General features: G+C 48.4%; 1 protein-coding gene across 1 annotated transcript in view; it reads left to right on the forward strand.

Moving 5' to 3' along the window:
• Nucleotides 1-3,064: 3,064 nt before the first annotated feature.
• PFKM (phosphofructokinase, muscle) overlaps nt 3,065-15,514 on the forward strand; it is a 53,709-nt gene continuing 41,259 nt past the window's right edge. Inside the window, exons 1-2 of the mRNA XM_026660710.1 lie at nt 3,065-3,200; nt 14,833-14,931. Coding sequence (XP_026516495.1) covers nt 3,077-3,200; nt 14,833-14,931 — 223 coding nt within the window. The 5' untranslated portion in view covers nt 3,065-3,076. The remainder of the gene's footprint in view (nt 3,201-14,832; nt 14,932-15,514) is intronic.

The following is a 15,514-nucleotide window of genomic DNA, read 5'->3' on the forward strand; positions in this document are numbered from 1 at the left end:
GCAACGAGGCGGCCGGAAACCAGGCGGGCTGGAGCGGAAGTGATCGTTTGGCGAGCGCCTCGGCGCGGGGCAGGCCGGGAAACGCGCGGTCAGCGTCACCCCAGGGCATGGGGCGGGGCGGGAGAGTGGGGCTGTCCGCGCGGGGGGCGGGGCGGGAGAGTGGCGCTGTCCGCGCGGGGGGCGGGGCGGGGCGGGAGAGTGGGGCTGTCCGCGCGAGGGGGTGGAGAAAGGGGGGGTCACAGCAGGGATGGGGGGGTTGGAGAGGAGCGAAGGTTGGTCGGTGTCACCCCCCCAGGATTGGAGGGGGGCTCTTGGGGGGAGGCAGAGGGGGGTGATGTCACCCTGGGGTGGGAGGGGGCAAAGTGCTCCGGGGGCCGAAGGGGTAGGGGGGATATTTATTTTCACCAAAAAATTATTTTTCACCCTGCTTTACTAAATTATCCTGCTCTCTCCAGTTGGGAGTGGGCCAGCCCTGCTGCTTTTCAGAAACCCACTTCTGCTGAAACTACCTTAAAATATATTTCAGCTGGAGGGGTCGGTGGAAATGAGGGAAACTTGGAGTGCACCTGACCCTTTCTATGAAGCTTGCTGAGGCAGCATGGCCTGGTACATATAGATGCCAGACTGGAACTTGGTTTGGCCAGCAAACTTAAATAAAACTGAAAAAATTCAGTCAGCTGCAGAAAACTGTGTGTTTACTTTTATCCCAGTGGTGAGGGTACTTGCCTGTATGTGGTAAAGCCAGGGTTGAATCCCTACTCTTGCAGTAGAACTTGAACTCAAATCTCCCCCCACATAGGTGAGCAGCCCAACCATCAGGCTGTAGCCTAGTCTGGTCTCAAGCTCTCCTGTTGAAGGTCTTCTCCTTTGTATAAAATATTGTTCCTCATTGGGCCAGGGAAAGCAAACAACTGTTTAGCTTGGTGATTAAGGCACTCACCTGGGAGGTAGGAGATGTGGATTCAAATCTTCTGCCTGCCTGATTCAGAAGAGGGATTTAAATCCACATCTCCTACTTCCAGGTGAGTGCCTTAATCACCAGACTAAAGTGTCATTGTCATTCTCTTTGGCTTTATAAGACTAACAACCTATACCAACCAGGGCAAATTCACATATAGTTTTGGGTCGATCAAAACTGCGTTTTTCAGCAAATAAACTATTCATCTGAAAAATGTCACCTTGCTCTACTTGGGATATCTGGTTTTATTCCCAGCTCTGCCCAGGGCCGCCCGGGGGGGACAAGTGGGGCAATTTGCCCGAGTCCCCACAGGGGCCCCCACGAGAATATAGCATTCTATAGTATTGCAACTTTTTTTTTATGGAAGGGGCCCCCGAAATTGCTTTACCCCAGGCCCCCTGAATCCTCTGGGCGGCCCTGGCTCTGCCATTGACCTGCTGTGTGACCTGGGGCAAGTCACTTGTCTCTGTGCCTCTCTTTCTCTTCCCACCTTTTGTCTGTCTTGTCTATTTCAATTGCAAGCTCTTTGAGGTAGGAACTGTCTCTTACTATATTTTTCAACTTAGCACAATGGGACCCTGGCTGCTGTCTATGTTTCCCTATGGTGGGCCTCTTGGGTCTACCATATTACAGATAATAAGCAATAATAATACAAGGCAGTCTCATTGGGGAGTAGAACAAGAGAGGTTGTGGACCTGCTTTCTCTTTTTGAAGCTGTAATATTGTCTTCAGGCATTGATGCATACAGTCTTTGGCATCAGGCAATATATACTATCTTGGGAGCTACTGTTTCCCTTGGGTATTTTTGAACTAGTCTTTCCCTATTCCCTATAACCTTTCCCATCATCCTGTGGGCCTGTTTGTCTTGCCATGTGTTGTGTGACTCGCATTGTGTTGCTCACTGAATAGAAGTAATTATGTTTGAAGGAGCATACTCTCAACCCTGACTTGGCCTTCAAAATGCGTTTGTGTTTGAGGTTGTATTCTGGCTTTGACGGGTGACACTACAAAACCCAGCCGTCATCCAGCGTTTGTCTTCTTATATTTAAAACCTACCTCACAGGAGTAAATAAAAGATTTGTGTTACTTCTTGGCCATGAAAGGACTCGTATCCATTGCTTGTGTACATGCAAGATTACAGCATTCCTCTTGAACTTGTCAGCTTCGCTAATGATGCTGGACCCATTCACTACAAAGCACTTCCGTGAGATAATAATCATTGTATTGGGACGCTGTCCCCACCTCCCTGTGATTTCTGGTTGCTTAGCCATGCCCATGAATCAGTCTGGTTAATTATTTGTCTTCACATCCTTTGCTCAACTAGAAGTAATACCATTAGCTCGGGGCTTCTTTTCATGGAATGAATGGAGAACTCCAACTCCCACGGGAGTAGCCTTTGTGGTAGTTCACGCAGAATACGATCCTGCTGTTCGTTCAAATCATGATGGTGCTTTCTGCAGTGAGAATCCAAGAGGCCATTCTGTTTGTAACTTTAATTCGCTGAGCAGTTGAAATTAACCATTTATAACTGAAATAAAGTAAATTTTATAGGCCTGGTGTTGAGTTATTTTTCTGCACTTGGGGCAGGAATGAACGGTGTGTGGGTGGAGGGGGTTTAAGGTAGATTGAAGCCACTTTGGCATTCCCTGTATTCTGTGGCCGTGCCTGGCCTGACTCCTGGTGTAAGTCAGAGAAACTGTAGGGCTGTCCTGACTTACACTCTACTTCCTAGGGGCCAGTGTGGTGCATTCTGGCTACACCCCTTATCCACTTCCTATGCTGTGGGCTAATGGGCTGTCGTAGAGCCTTTATCCCTGTTCTGAATCAGCCACAGTGGCCCTCTGTGCGGAGGGTGCTCTCAGTGGGGGGTGAGGACATTTATACCCACTTCAAGGCACTTTTACGCTGCCAGAGTGACATAAAGAGGCCTTAGTGTAAGTGGGAATCAGGCCCTGGTTTTTAAAATTAGTTTGTAAGGCAATGTGATTCAAACCTCTTCAATGTAAGGCCATGCCCTTTATATCAGCCAATAAGAGGGAGGCATGGGAGAGGCAGCTGCTCCAGCGGGCTGATATAATGTCTATAAATACAAGGGAGGAAAGCATGCACTTTCCGGTTATGTGGTCTCCATTGGACCTCTCTGTAGTTGGGTCCAAACTTTTCATTTCTGTGTCACTTGCTTTCGCAGTTTTCTTTTTCTTCACCTTCTTCCCGTTCTCCCAGAAAAAAAAAGAGCCACCAGGTTAGTGGAGTTTGATATTTGCAGACTGATGAGTAATTTGTTGCTGAAACACTTAGGGTCAGATTGTAATACTCTTGCTTGCACCTGGTAGTGCTTTATTCCCCAGGTATCACCTGGTTGATTATAATGGGGCTGCTGATGGGATAAGATGCTACCCAAAGTGAGCAAGGACATCACAATCTAGCCCTTCTTTAACAAGTGAATGGAAACTGAGCATGCACACAGGGTACGGGGTGGAATGCATCTGGGATGGGGAGAGGCTGGGGATATGAAGAGGATTTGGACGGAGTGGGTCTGGGTGCCGGTGGGCACGTTGGTGCTGAGAACTGCAAATAATGGGGGTGGGGGGAAATGATTCATCAGAAGGTTTTAATTGAAACATAGTGAGGTTTAACAGATTTATTTGGGCCTAAGCTTTCATGGGTAAAAACCCCACTTCTTCAGATGCATGGAGTGAAAATTACAGATGCAGGCAGTATATTTATGCAGGCATAAATATATGTTACCTTACCCTTCTCTTCATGTATCAGTATATTTATGCCTGCATCTGTAATTTTCACTCCATGCATCCAAAGAAGTGGGTTTTTTACCCACGAAAGCTTAGGCCCAAATAAATCTGTTAGTCTTTACGGTGCCACCAGACTCCTCATTGTTTTTGTGGATACAGACTAAAACGGCTACCCTTCTGATAGTGAGGTTTCTTGATGTCGGATGGAGGAGAGGGAATGACAGCAGAGGGTAGAAAATGATGGCACTTTAGTGGATGAGCAGGGAGAGATGTAGTGGGAATATCCGGTGGAGGGTTTGGGGATTTCAGCGAATGGAGAGGTACAGGTGTGGGAAATACCTATTATTAATTATTATTTATTGGGCACTGACAATGTACTTGGTGCTTGACAAACCAATAACCACCCAGTGAGTTCTATGTATCGGCGTAAAAACAGTTTGCTGCTCCTTTGGTCTTTCCCTCCATAGATACCAGGACCCATCATGCCACCAGCCCAGGAGTGACAAGTGCTTTACAAATGAGTGCCATCAGATCATAGTGATAATAAAGAGGGGTCTGGTCTTGTGTACATCCCTTGAAATCTGGCTGGATGACTCAGCTAGTCCTGTGTTAGCACACACTCTCCCACTGGGCATTCAGTTATGAGCCCAGGCATGACAGGTTGGGTGCAAGGCTGGGTTTTTTCATCTGACCCAGGTACAGGAGGTGGCCCCGTCCCAGGAATGAAAGCTGTCTAGCACAACTACTTAGTATATGAATCCCAGGAATCATGCCACCATGTGGATGCTGGTGAGTTCTAGGCCACCCTGCTCAGGGAGTTTCTGTCAGGCTTCTAAGACTAATCATCTTGATATTGAATCACAGAATCTCAGGGTTGGAAGGGACCTCAGGAGGTCATCTAGTCCAACCCCCTGTTCAAAGCAGGCCCAATCCCCAGACAGATTTTTGCCCTATATCCCTAAATGGCCCCCTCAAGGATTGAGCTCACAACGCTGGGTTTAGCAGGCCAATGCTCAAACCACTGAGCTATCCCTCCTCCCACAGTGGGCGATGGTGGAAGACCTGAAATATTTCAGCCCAAACGTGAAATCTCTTTGGATTTCAGGTGTTCAGGTTTTTCAATAAATATCAAAATTCCCTGCAGAAAGCCAGCACTTTTCATGAAAATTTTTTTAATCAAAGTCCCAATTTTCCATCAAAGAAGAGTTTAAATGGAAAACTTTCAACCAGCCCCAGTGCTTCAGCTCGGAGCATGAAGGGAGCTCAGAGAAAATCTGGCTGATGGCACCGACTTAATAAAGAAGGGTTATAAATGCACACCATCAGGTTTGACAACCTGCAGAGCTCCCTCAGCTAACCACACCTCTCTTCCTTGAGAGACAACCAAGACAGTTGACAAGGGGAATGTGTGTGATTAAAGCCAAGCCCTCAATTTGCAGTTCACGAATGTTAGCCAATTAATTTAACTTTCCTCTGTTCATTAACTGTTAGCCAACTGATCATTATTTTGGTTGGTTTGTTAACAAGGGCGTTTGTTATTCATAATTGTTCAACTAGCTGTTGCAGGCAAATCCTGTCTACATCACAACACAGGCTTTCATTGTGTTCTTGCTGCACTCCTGCCCCATTGGCCAAGCTGGATGCGAGAGAGGAGGCGTCTTGTGGTTAAAGCACTAGACAAATTCAGACTAGAAATAAGGCTCCATTTTTTAACAGTGAAGACAGTTAATCACTGAAACAACTCACCAAGGGCTGTGGCGGATTCTCCTCAACTGGATTTTTAAATCAAAATTGGATTTTTTCCCCCTAAAAATATGCACTAGTTTGAACAGGGATTAATCCAGGGAAGTCCTGTGGTCTGTGATATGCAGGAGGTCAGACTAGATGATCACAGGAATCCCTTCTGCCTTTAAACTCTATGAATTGTGACTCGGGAGACCTGCCTCTACCACATGCACCCCATCTGATCTCAGGTAAGCTATGCAGACCTTGATTCAGCCACCTGCTTAAGCATGTGAGTAGTCCCAGTGAAGTCATGGAAGTGATGCATATGCTTAGCTACCTTCCTGAATCATGGGCTCACGCTCTGTGCCTCAGTTTCCCCATCTGTAAAATAGGGAAATAGCACGTTCTTTGGGGCAGAGACCGTCTCTTACAAAGTGTATGTCCAGCACCTACCACAGCAGGGCTCCGATTTCATGAGGAGCTTCAGCTAGAATTCAAGTAATAGCAGCAGTGAATGTGGGAAGGACGCAACATGTATTTTTAAATCACTTAGTCGATCAGGAGTAAAGAGAAAAGGTCACAAGCAGGAGGTGCCTGTCTACCAAAAAATCAAATGTTTTCTCTGTTGGCATCAAGTCAAATTACTTATTTTTAAATACATTTAAATGTTGTGGAAATACACTATTGTTTTTGCAATACGTTACTTTTATCATCTCTGCTGAACTGGTTCCCCCACCTACATCCACCATGCAGCATCCATCCCAGGCACCAGATTATGCTCAGTGACAGTGGGCGTTAATTCAGAGCAGGTCCATAGATAACCCTCAGCGGATCTGCAGTGTTTAACCACAAACAAATAAAGGTTAGAATGAGGCAGGAATCAGTCACTGCATCCCCTTGCCTTATTCAGTGTGTGCCCTGTGAGACAGGTTCTGCAGGAAGAACAGTGTGTGATCTCGCAGGTTGGGGCTCCCCCTGGTTCTTATCACTTCTCCCCAACTCTGCTGTTTTGACCAGGACTGTCTTGGGGTTTAAAACACCCACCCTTGGAAGCGGCCCCCACCCCCAGCCCATGTAGCAGGAGGGGATGGGTATGCTTCCATCTCTGCCAGAAAGAGTGCTAGCAGCTAAACCTATGCCATTCTATAGCTCCCATTACAACACCCAGCAGCCCTAAGGATACTCTCATGACTTATTTTAAGGCAGGGGTGGGCAAACTACGGCCCCCGGGCCGCATCCGGCCCGCCAGCCATTTTAAGCCAGCCCTCGAGCGCCTGCTGGGGAGTGGGGTCTAGGGCTTGCCCCGCTCTGGCGCTCCAGCCAGGGAGCAGGGTCAATGGCCGTACCACACGGCTCCCAGAAGCCGTGGCATGACCCCCCGCTCCGGCTCCTACGCGCTCCAATGGCCCCCTCCGGTGCTCCAATGGGAGCTGCAGGGGCGGTTCCTGCGGACGGGGCAGCGTGCAGAGCCGCCTGGCCGTGCCTCCGTGTAGGAGCCAGAGAAGGGACATGCCGCTGTTTCTGGGAGCTGCTTGAGGTAAGCGCCGCCTGGAGCCTGCACCCCTGAGCCTCTCCCCATGCCCCAACTGCCTGCCCCAGCCCTGATCCCCCTCCTGCCCTCCGAACCCCTTGATCCCAGAGCACCCTCCTGCACCCCAAACCCCCCAGCCCCACCCCAGAGCCTGTACCCCCAGCCAGAGTCTGCACCCCGTCCTGCACCCCAACCCCCTGCCTCAACCCTGATCCCCCTCCCAAACCCTGAACTCCTCATTTCTGGCCCCACCCCAGAGCCCGCACCCCCAACCACAGTCCTCACCCACTCCTGCATCCCAACCCCAATTTTGTGAGCATTCATGGCCCGCCATACGATTTCTATTCCCAGATGTGGCCTTCAGGCCAAAAAGTTTGCCCACCCCGTTCTAAGGCCTACACTAATTGTTTCCATGGAGGGGAGGGTCTGCTACTACAGACTGACTCACTGTCCCCTCAGTCTACTCACACCCCATCCTGCTTCCCTCACTCACCCATTGACTCCCCCTGTTACTCATCTCCTCCTTCTCTCCCACCCCACCTTCCCAAGCCAACAGATTCCCCTCCCATCCCAGCAACCCCTGCTCCCACCCCCCCAGCTGCCCCGTGACACACTTGGCTCCCTCCGGCCCAGCAGCAACCTCCCCCCCCTCTGTCCCCCCCCCTAGCTCCCCCCCCCCCTCTCCCTCTGCCTCCCCAGAGTCCGTGCAAAACTGTCCCAGTCAATACTGGCAACTACAACTGCCTTTTCCCCTTCTCACAGTAGCCAAAATCCAGCCCTCCCTCCCCAGCTGCATCTGATCTCCATCCACTTAACCCTTTGCAGGCTTGTTTCCTTAGCCCTGTAGACACAGCAGGAAAGGAGGTTGTGGGCAGTGGCCCTGCATGAGTAACCCCAGACAAGCTTTCTAAGGATTTCTTAGGATCTGAATGGGAAATAAACACTGCCATAAGGTAGCTGAAGACTGTAGTGTACTGTGATGCTGGTGGAGCAGGGAAAGTGTCTTGAAGAGCCCTCTCCTTCTTCAAATTGCTCCTTAAAATGTTTGGGTTGCTGCAACAGCTGGTTCACCTTGGGAAGGTTTCCTTCACAACTGTAGGGAGCTAGAGGCTTTGGCCAATATTTTTTTTAAAGTGGCCACTGATTGCTGATTCCTCAGTTTTTCAGTGACCAACTTGAGATACCTTGGCCCAGATCCTCAAAGGTATGCAGGCTCCTCATTTTCATTGAAATCAATGCCTAAATGCTTATCAAGATCTTGGCCCTAGAGGCCTGCTCTTCAGAGACGCTAAGAACCCGCAGTTCCTAATGACTTACTGTAGCGTGGCAGCCAGAATTGGACTCCATCTGAGCCACTTGCCACGCTGGGACCGGAAGGAGTACGGTGCCAGGCGAAGCGGCCAAGTGTGCTGGAGCAGAGGGATCTCGGGGGAACTGGCGGCAAAGTAGAGCTGGCGCAAACCGCACGGCTATGGAAATCGGGGGACTGTCGGACAAAGTTGAGAGGTAGCTTTAAAAAAAAAATCCCCTCTCTGGTTAGCTGCCTCCTGATGCAGCAGAGAGACCATCCCATCAGTCCTCACTGGGAGAGGGTGGACCTCCAGGCCATGGAGATGACATAACCTGTGAACAAAGAAACAGTTGCCTGGGCTTTCCAGTGACATCACAATGTTCTCTGCTAGCAGCCCATGGAGGAGAGCAGGCCCTATAGCAGGGACTGAACTGAGGGCTGTTGGGGAGGCCTCCCCATTGGTCTGAGAGAATCTAGCCCCATGCTAGTTAGGGGGCTTGACTTGGGGGTTCTCCTTGGTGACTGGCCCAAATGCCCACTGAATATGGAGATTTGGCAGGAGAGAGAATTAGGTAAGCCCTAGACCAGGGGTTCTCAACCTTTTTCTGAGCTCCTCCCCACCCCCCAATATGCTATAAAAACTCCATGGCCCACCTGTGCTGCCACAACTGGTTTTCTGCATATAAAAGCCAGGGCTGGCGTTAGGAGGTAGAAAGCAGGGCAACTGCCCGGGGCCCCACGCCACAGCGGGCCCCACAAAGCCAAGTTGCTCCGGCTTCAACTTCAGCCCCAGGTGGCAGAGCTCAGGGGCCCGGACTTCAGCTCTGCACAGCGGGACTTTGGCTTTCTGCCCTAGGCTCCAGTGAGTCTAACATTGGCCGTGCTTGGTGGACCCCCTGAAACCTGCTTGCGGCCCCACAGGAGGCCCCGGACCCCTGGTTGAGAACTGCTGCCCTAGACCATCTCTGTGGCACTGACATACACCCCCCCCATCCCATTTTTGAGGCTCCATGTAGAGCCCTCCATAGGGTCTGGATCTGCATAGGAGGTGGGGGCAGCTCAGATCTAACACTGGGGGCAGGGCTGTGAATTGTTGCCACCACACTGGCCCCTATGGAGATTCCCAAGGAAAGGAGGAACACCCCCCCTCCCAGGTTTCCACAGTGGGGAACTCCCTCCACCATTCAAGTGGAGTTATAGCTAGAGGAGGTCAATGGAGCCGTTGGGAATGGGATGGGAGGCATCAGGAACCCAGAGACATGAGGGCTTTTGGTCCATAGCCCTTGTCTTCTGGGGATCATGTAGAGTCCGGTGGATTTGGGGGCTGGACCCACAGCCCATTCTGATGAGGTGTAAATTGCATCCCTTGTTGGAACAATTGTGGAGATATACTCCACTAAGGGATCTTTGCTAAGGTTTTCTCCCCAGTAGATGCATATGGTTTCTAGGATTCTGTCTGAGTTATTGCTGGCCCTAAGCTCATTCACTTTAAGGCTGACCGGGTGGCTCTGCATTAGCCACTAATCTGCCTTCGCATCCTCTCCCAGATAGCTACTGCAATAATGTCATTTCTTTTGTAGCTTTATTGCTAGGGCTACAGTGTATCAAATGCAAGTGCCCCACCCATCCCCGCCCCAAACTGTGTATTCTTACAAAGTGTAAAGGAAATGTCAAAGGTTCCAATCACCATGGTAACTGTGCTAAAATTATACAGAAAACATTCCGTTACTGTACTGTATCAGGGGGTAGCCATGTTAGTCTGTATCCACCAAAACAAGTATCAGAGGGGTAGCCGTGTTAGTCTGGATCTGTAAAAAGCGACAGAGAGTCCTGTGGCACCTTATAGACTAACAGACGTATTGGAGCATAAGCTTTCAGGGGTGAATACCCACTTTGTCAGATGCAGGAACAACAAGGAGTTAAAAACAACAAGGAGTCCGGTGGCACCTTAAAGACTAACAGATTTATTTGGGCATAAGCTTATAAATCTGTTAGTCTTTAAGGTGCCACCGGACTCCTTGTTATTCAGGTACTGAATACTATTTTCTTGCAGTTATTTTTCCAATCCCTGTTGTTGTTTGTTTTGCTGGAAGGTATTCATGGCTGCCATCAAGTGGGTCTTTGATCTATACAGACAATCACAGACCAGGTTAAAGCTGATGGGTGTAATAATGACCCTTCATTTGGGCCAACTGGAAGGAGCAGTTAAATACCTTTTTGTGTAGTGATAGCCGAAACAAAAGGAGGCTACCGCCCAAGGCATTGTGCCAGAATGGGAAAGCTAAGAAGTCCTAAGCCATGTGGGCTGAGGGGTTTCCCTGCATACACTGGGGACAGGGGATTGATTGGTTGCAGCTGTGTGTGAGTAAGGCAGAAAGTTGCAAGACAGCAAGTGAAGTAGTCATGACTCATGAGGAAGCAGAGGGAGAGATCTCTTTGGGGCACAGGACTGGTGGGGGAGGCAGGCTTGGATATTGTGAGCAAGGAAACTGCCTGCTGTTGTTGTCTGTTGTGTCTAAGGGGTATGTGTGCATACTTTGTACATAAACAGGTTTGCGTCAAAGAATACACCTGACTCATATCATCACTTTCTCCTCCTAAGGGAAACAACCCAGCAAGGCCCCAAATGTGGGCTGAACACTGAAACAAAGGAGCAACACTATTATATGAATTGTGGTTGCACCTAGTGACCAGTGTGTACCCCATGGGGCTAGCCTGCTAGAAAAAGATAAAGGCCCACTGGAAATTAGAACCCTATACTACTGAGAATGGAAAGCCCGATAAATTGGCCTGAGAGGGTGCCTGATCAGGGGAATTCTGGAGGGAAAAGGAACAAGAGTATTCCATCATTACCCTTGGTCCCATGTGCCCAATTACCTCAACTAAGGTTGTAAATATTGACATACCTGACTTAAAAAGAAATGCAAAAATTGGACAATGACATAGTGAGGGTAACCCAGGAGCTTTCCAAAGCAGAAGGAGAAAGATCACTAACATTAAACCCCTTACACAGGAGATATAGACAGTATTTACAGGTCGTGGACGGAATTCTCATGTACACAGGAGGTCCTTTTCCTGCGTGGGAGGCTCCAACTCACCTAAGAAGGGAAATAATGTATGTGGTTCATGACACTCCTACAGGAGGACATCAGGGAGTGGATGAAACTGTCCAACGCCTCCTGACTGCCACTTCTTAGGTTGGACGTACAACAATATTGTGACAACTGTTTGGCTTGTGCCCAAGCCAGCTCTACTCCATCCAAAAGGAATGCACCGTTGCAATCTCAGGTGTATGAAAGTCCATGGATGGCTTTGCAGATTGATTTTATAGGTCCTTTACCAAGGAACCAGAGAGGCAAAGGTGGTTGTTGATCCTTTTTCAAAGTGGGTAGAGGCATTTCCTCTAAAAGCCACAGCCAAAGTCCTGGTAGAACAGTTTTCTCTCAATGTGGTGCTGGGTGTTGTAAAGAGACAAAGGAACAGCCCTGGTCCCCAAAGAGTTTAAGCAAAGGATGGGTTATTGTCTCCATTTGACCAATGGAGAGCTGAGGTAGAGACAGATCTAGCGACCTTGCAAATCCAACAGGATTGTATGCCCTGTCCTTACAATGAGGAAGAGTGTTGTGCAGTTGATCATGGGATAGAACAGAGGGGATTGACCCCAAATACCCACAATTTCCTGAGTGATGAATGGGTCTCACACTGTACAGTGACAATTTCCCACGAGGCCGTGTGCCCGAAGGACTCTGGGGTGACTGTCCACAGTCACAGTCCTTTGTTTTCGGGTTTTATTTTGTTTAAAATGCCCTAGGAATTTATCAGTATTTATTACAAAAATGGGTGAAAATCGGTGCAAAAAATTAACTTCACGGTTTTCTGAGTAAATATCGAGGTTGATATTCGGGGACGGGAGGATGACCTGGGCCACCAATTTACTGAGCCGCTCTCTCTCCTTCTGGAGGAGAGAGCTGGTTCTGGGGAGTTTCCCTCTTCCAAAATTCTGGTGAAAATGGTAAAACCTGAATAATGTAAAACCCAGGACACTTTCCGTGAAAACTGGTAAAAGCCCAACCGGGACAGTGCCCCACGCTTCAGCCAGTGCAACCTGATGCTGTATGGACACAGCACACACTGACTGTGCACGCGCAGTGGCAAACACTGAGCTTTTTCAGCAGACAGTGTGCACAGATGGTGCATCGTGTCCATGTGGCACCTTTATACCAGTATAATCTCCTCCGTAAAGCGCTTGGAGAGCTACTGATGAAAAATGCTGTATAAGAACTAGGTGTTGTTATCAATCTTATGAGAACTGCATCCGTCAGTAAGGGTTGTGTTACTATAATTATAGAAGTATAAAATCACACCCCCAATCAAAATGATTAAACTGGTACGACATATGCATACACAGCAGGCCCCAGAGTTTTCATTTGCAGATGGCTTCCTGGTGGGGGCGTTGTTAACCCGAGCTCCTCCCCTCAAATTGAGGTCCCCAAAGTGGGCAGGTGGCATTAATGGTTTTGTCTCAACTTCTGCCTGGAAGATGTTGATGTAACTGAAAGCTGGTGACCTCCGGAGTTCCACTGAGATCAACAGTGAGAAAGGGCACGGGGAAAGGACAACCGCTCGTCACACCAGGATTCAGTGTAGGGTCAGGCTGACGGGATCACGTTGAAATTAATAGCAGGGTGGTGCATGCAGGGCACAGGAGTTTTATTTTACTGCAGTTATATAGGCCCGGCTTTGACAAAGTGCTCTCTGATTTGGTGCCTGATCTGAGGCACCAAAGAATGATACATCACACTTTTATGGAGAAGGCTACATGGTCTAGCGGTTAGGGCACTGGACTTGGACTCAGGAGACCTCCTTGGACTCAGGCTCTGCCACTGACCTGTTGCATAACCTTGGGCAAGTCACGGCCCCACTCCGTGCCTCAGTTTCCCCTTCCACCCTTTGTCTATCATGCTCGTTTAGATTATAAGGTTTTCAGGCAGAGAGGCAGTGTGACCTAGTGAATAGAGCGCTGGACTCTAGCGCACAGATACCACAGTGTTGAACACGCTATGCAAACTTATATAGACTAGAACAGGCTGGGACTCAAGTGACCTAGGTTCTATTCCCAGCTTTGCCACTGACCGGACAAGTGACTTCCCCTCTTTTTGCCTTATTATTATTCAGGGCAGGGACTGTCTCTTCCTAGGTGTTTGTACAGCGCCGAGCACAGTGTGACCCTGGTTTTTGTTCAGAGCCTCTGTGTGGTCCTGTAACACAAAGAATAATTGCCACCATTTATGATGTTGGATTTCTTTTCTTTAAAACTCACCCCAGGATGAAAATAGGCAAGTCAGTTTCGCTTTTCTTTCTGGTCACTTTCTAGGCAGCTACATGGGCTGGTTCTGGTGCCCTGGAACAATCATCATAATAGCACCTAGCTCTTATCCAGGGTTTCCCATCGGTAGATCCGTGCAGGTCCAAATCCTGCGAAAACGGTTTTGGGTCCAGACGCTGCAGGAAAATTTCCTAAAATGTTTTTACTGGAAAAATATGAAAAAAATCTATGAATAATTGAGTTGTTTTTTTTTAACAAAATCTCAATTTGGGACTTAAGCCACCAGAGAAAGTTTCTTTAAATGTGCCTTTGAGCCTAACTCTTAGTTACCCTAAAGTCGCTTTACCCCACTCTAGTGATGTGAAGGGGCCTTAAAATGAACATAAATGTAATTTATACTCCCCATATAATTAATAATACCTAACTCTTATGGTGTTTTTCATCCATAGAGCTTGGAGCTTTATAAAGGGGGTCCATACCATTCTCCTTGTGTTACAGATGGGGAAACTGAGGCACAGGGCAGTGAAATGACTTGCCCAAGTTCACCCAGCATGTCAGTGGCAGAACGTAAGGCCCTAGACACTGCCAAAGCAGTATACAATGGCCTTACCGTAACTGAGAATCAGGCCCATGATGTTTGTATTTGCAAAAACTGTTGAACTTTCGGACTCAGCAGCATATTTGGAGAACAGGTCACTTTGATCAGATACTTCTGCTAGCTGATCAGCTGGTGCATACTGCTGCTCAGTGACTAGGGACATCTGAGAAAAAACCCTCAGAGGCACAGTATTAGCTTTTCCCTTCTGATTGTGCGTTGGGATTTTGCAAACCTAAATTTCAGCTCATACCATGTGGCTTTGTTACTTTGCAGGGATGTGCCTGTAGATCGGTGGTGTGTACCATCAGAACAACTAAAGAAACAAACAGAAAACCCCAAAACCTGTTGAAAAGGGCCCAAAGCAGCAATTCCTAGCTGCTCTGCCAAAGTCTGTATCCGTTGGTCCCTCAGACACACAACGTGACAGCTCATTGCGCGCATCCAGATTTAGGTGCGGCTGACGCTGCACAGAGTATAATTTACAGGATTGACATTTTGGCTTGTCGTTTACCGAGTGGTGGTGCTTTGAAAGGAGATAGCCCTGACTACAAGAAACTGCCCTGGTCCCAGAGACCGTGTGGGAATCGGGTAGGCAGGAGGCACCCGGGAAGGGACTCTCCTTCATCAATCTATATATTATTTTTATATTCCAGCTAAGAAAATGTCGCAGCCACCAGAAAAACATGAGCGCACACACAACCTGGGGATTGGGAAAGCCATTGCTGTGCTGACCTCGGGAGGAGACGCGCAGGGTAAGGAGATAAGCGGCACTGTTTGTGTTTGGAGTCTGTTTGTTTGAATCGATGGGCATGATTTTCAAAAGAGACTAGAGGTTCTGGTTGCTTTGGGAGAGCCCAGCGGGAGAACCCTGGAGATTTTCTGAGCACTCGCCCAGAGAGCATCAGGTCCCTTTTAAGGCAGTGGCTCTCAACCTTTCCAGATGACTGTGCCCCTTTCAGGAGTCTGATTTGTCTTGCGTAGTACCCCCAAGTTGCACCTCACTTAAAAACTACCTGCTTACAAAATCAGATATACAAATACAAAAGTGTCACAGCCACACTATTACTGAAAAATTGCTTCCTTTCTCATTTTTACCATCTAATTATCAAATAAATCAACTGGAATATAAATATTGTACTTACATTTCAGTGTACAGTATATAGAACCGTATAAATAAGTCATTGTCTGTATGCAATTTTAGTTTGTGCTGTTTCTGTAGCCTGTTGTAAAACTAGGCAAATATCTAGATGAGTTGATGTACCCCCTGGAAGACCTCTGCGTACCCCCCGGAGTACATGTACCCCTGGTTGAGAACCACTGCTTTAAGGTGTCTCC

Source organism: Terrapene carolina, unplaced genomic scaffold, assembly GCF_002925995.2.
Source record: "Terrapene carolina triunguis isolate 2854851 unplaced genomic scaffold, T_m_triunguis-2.0 Scaffold836, whole genome shotgun sequence".
Lineage (NCBI taxonomy): Eukaryota > Metazoa > Chordata > Testudines > Emydidae > Terrapene > Terrapene triunguis.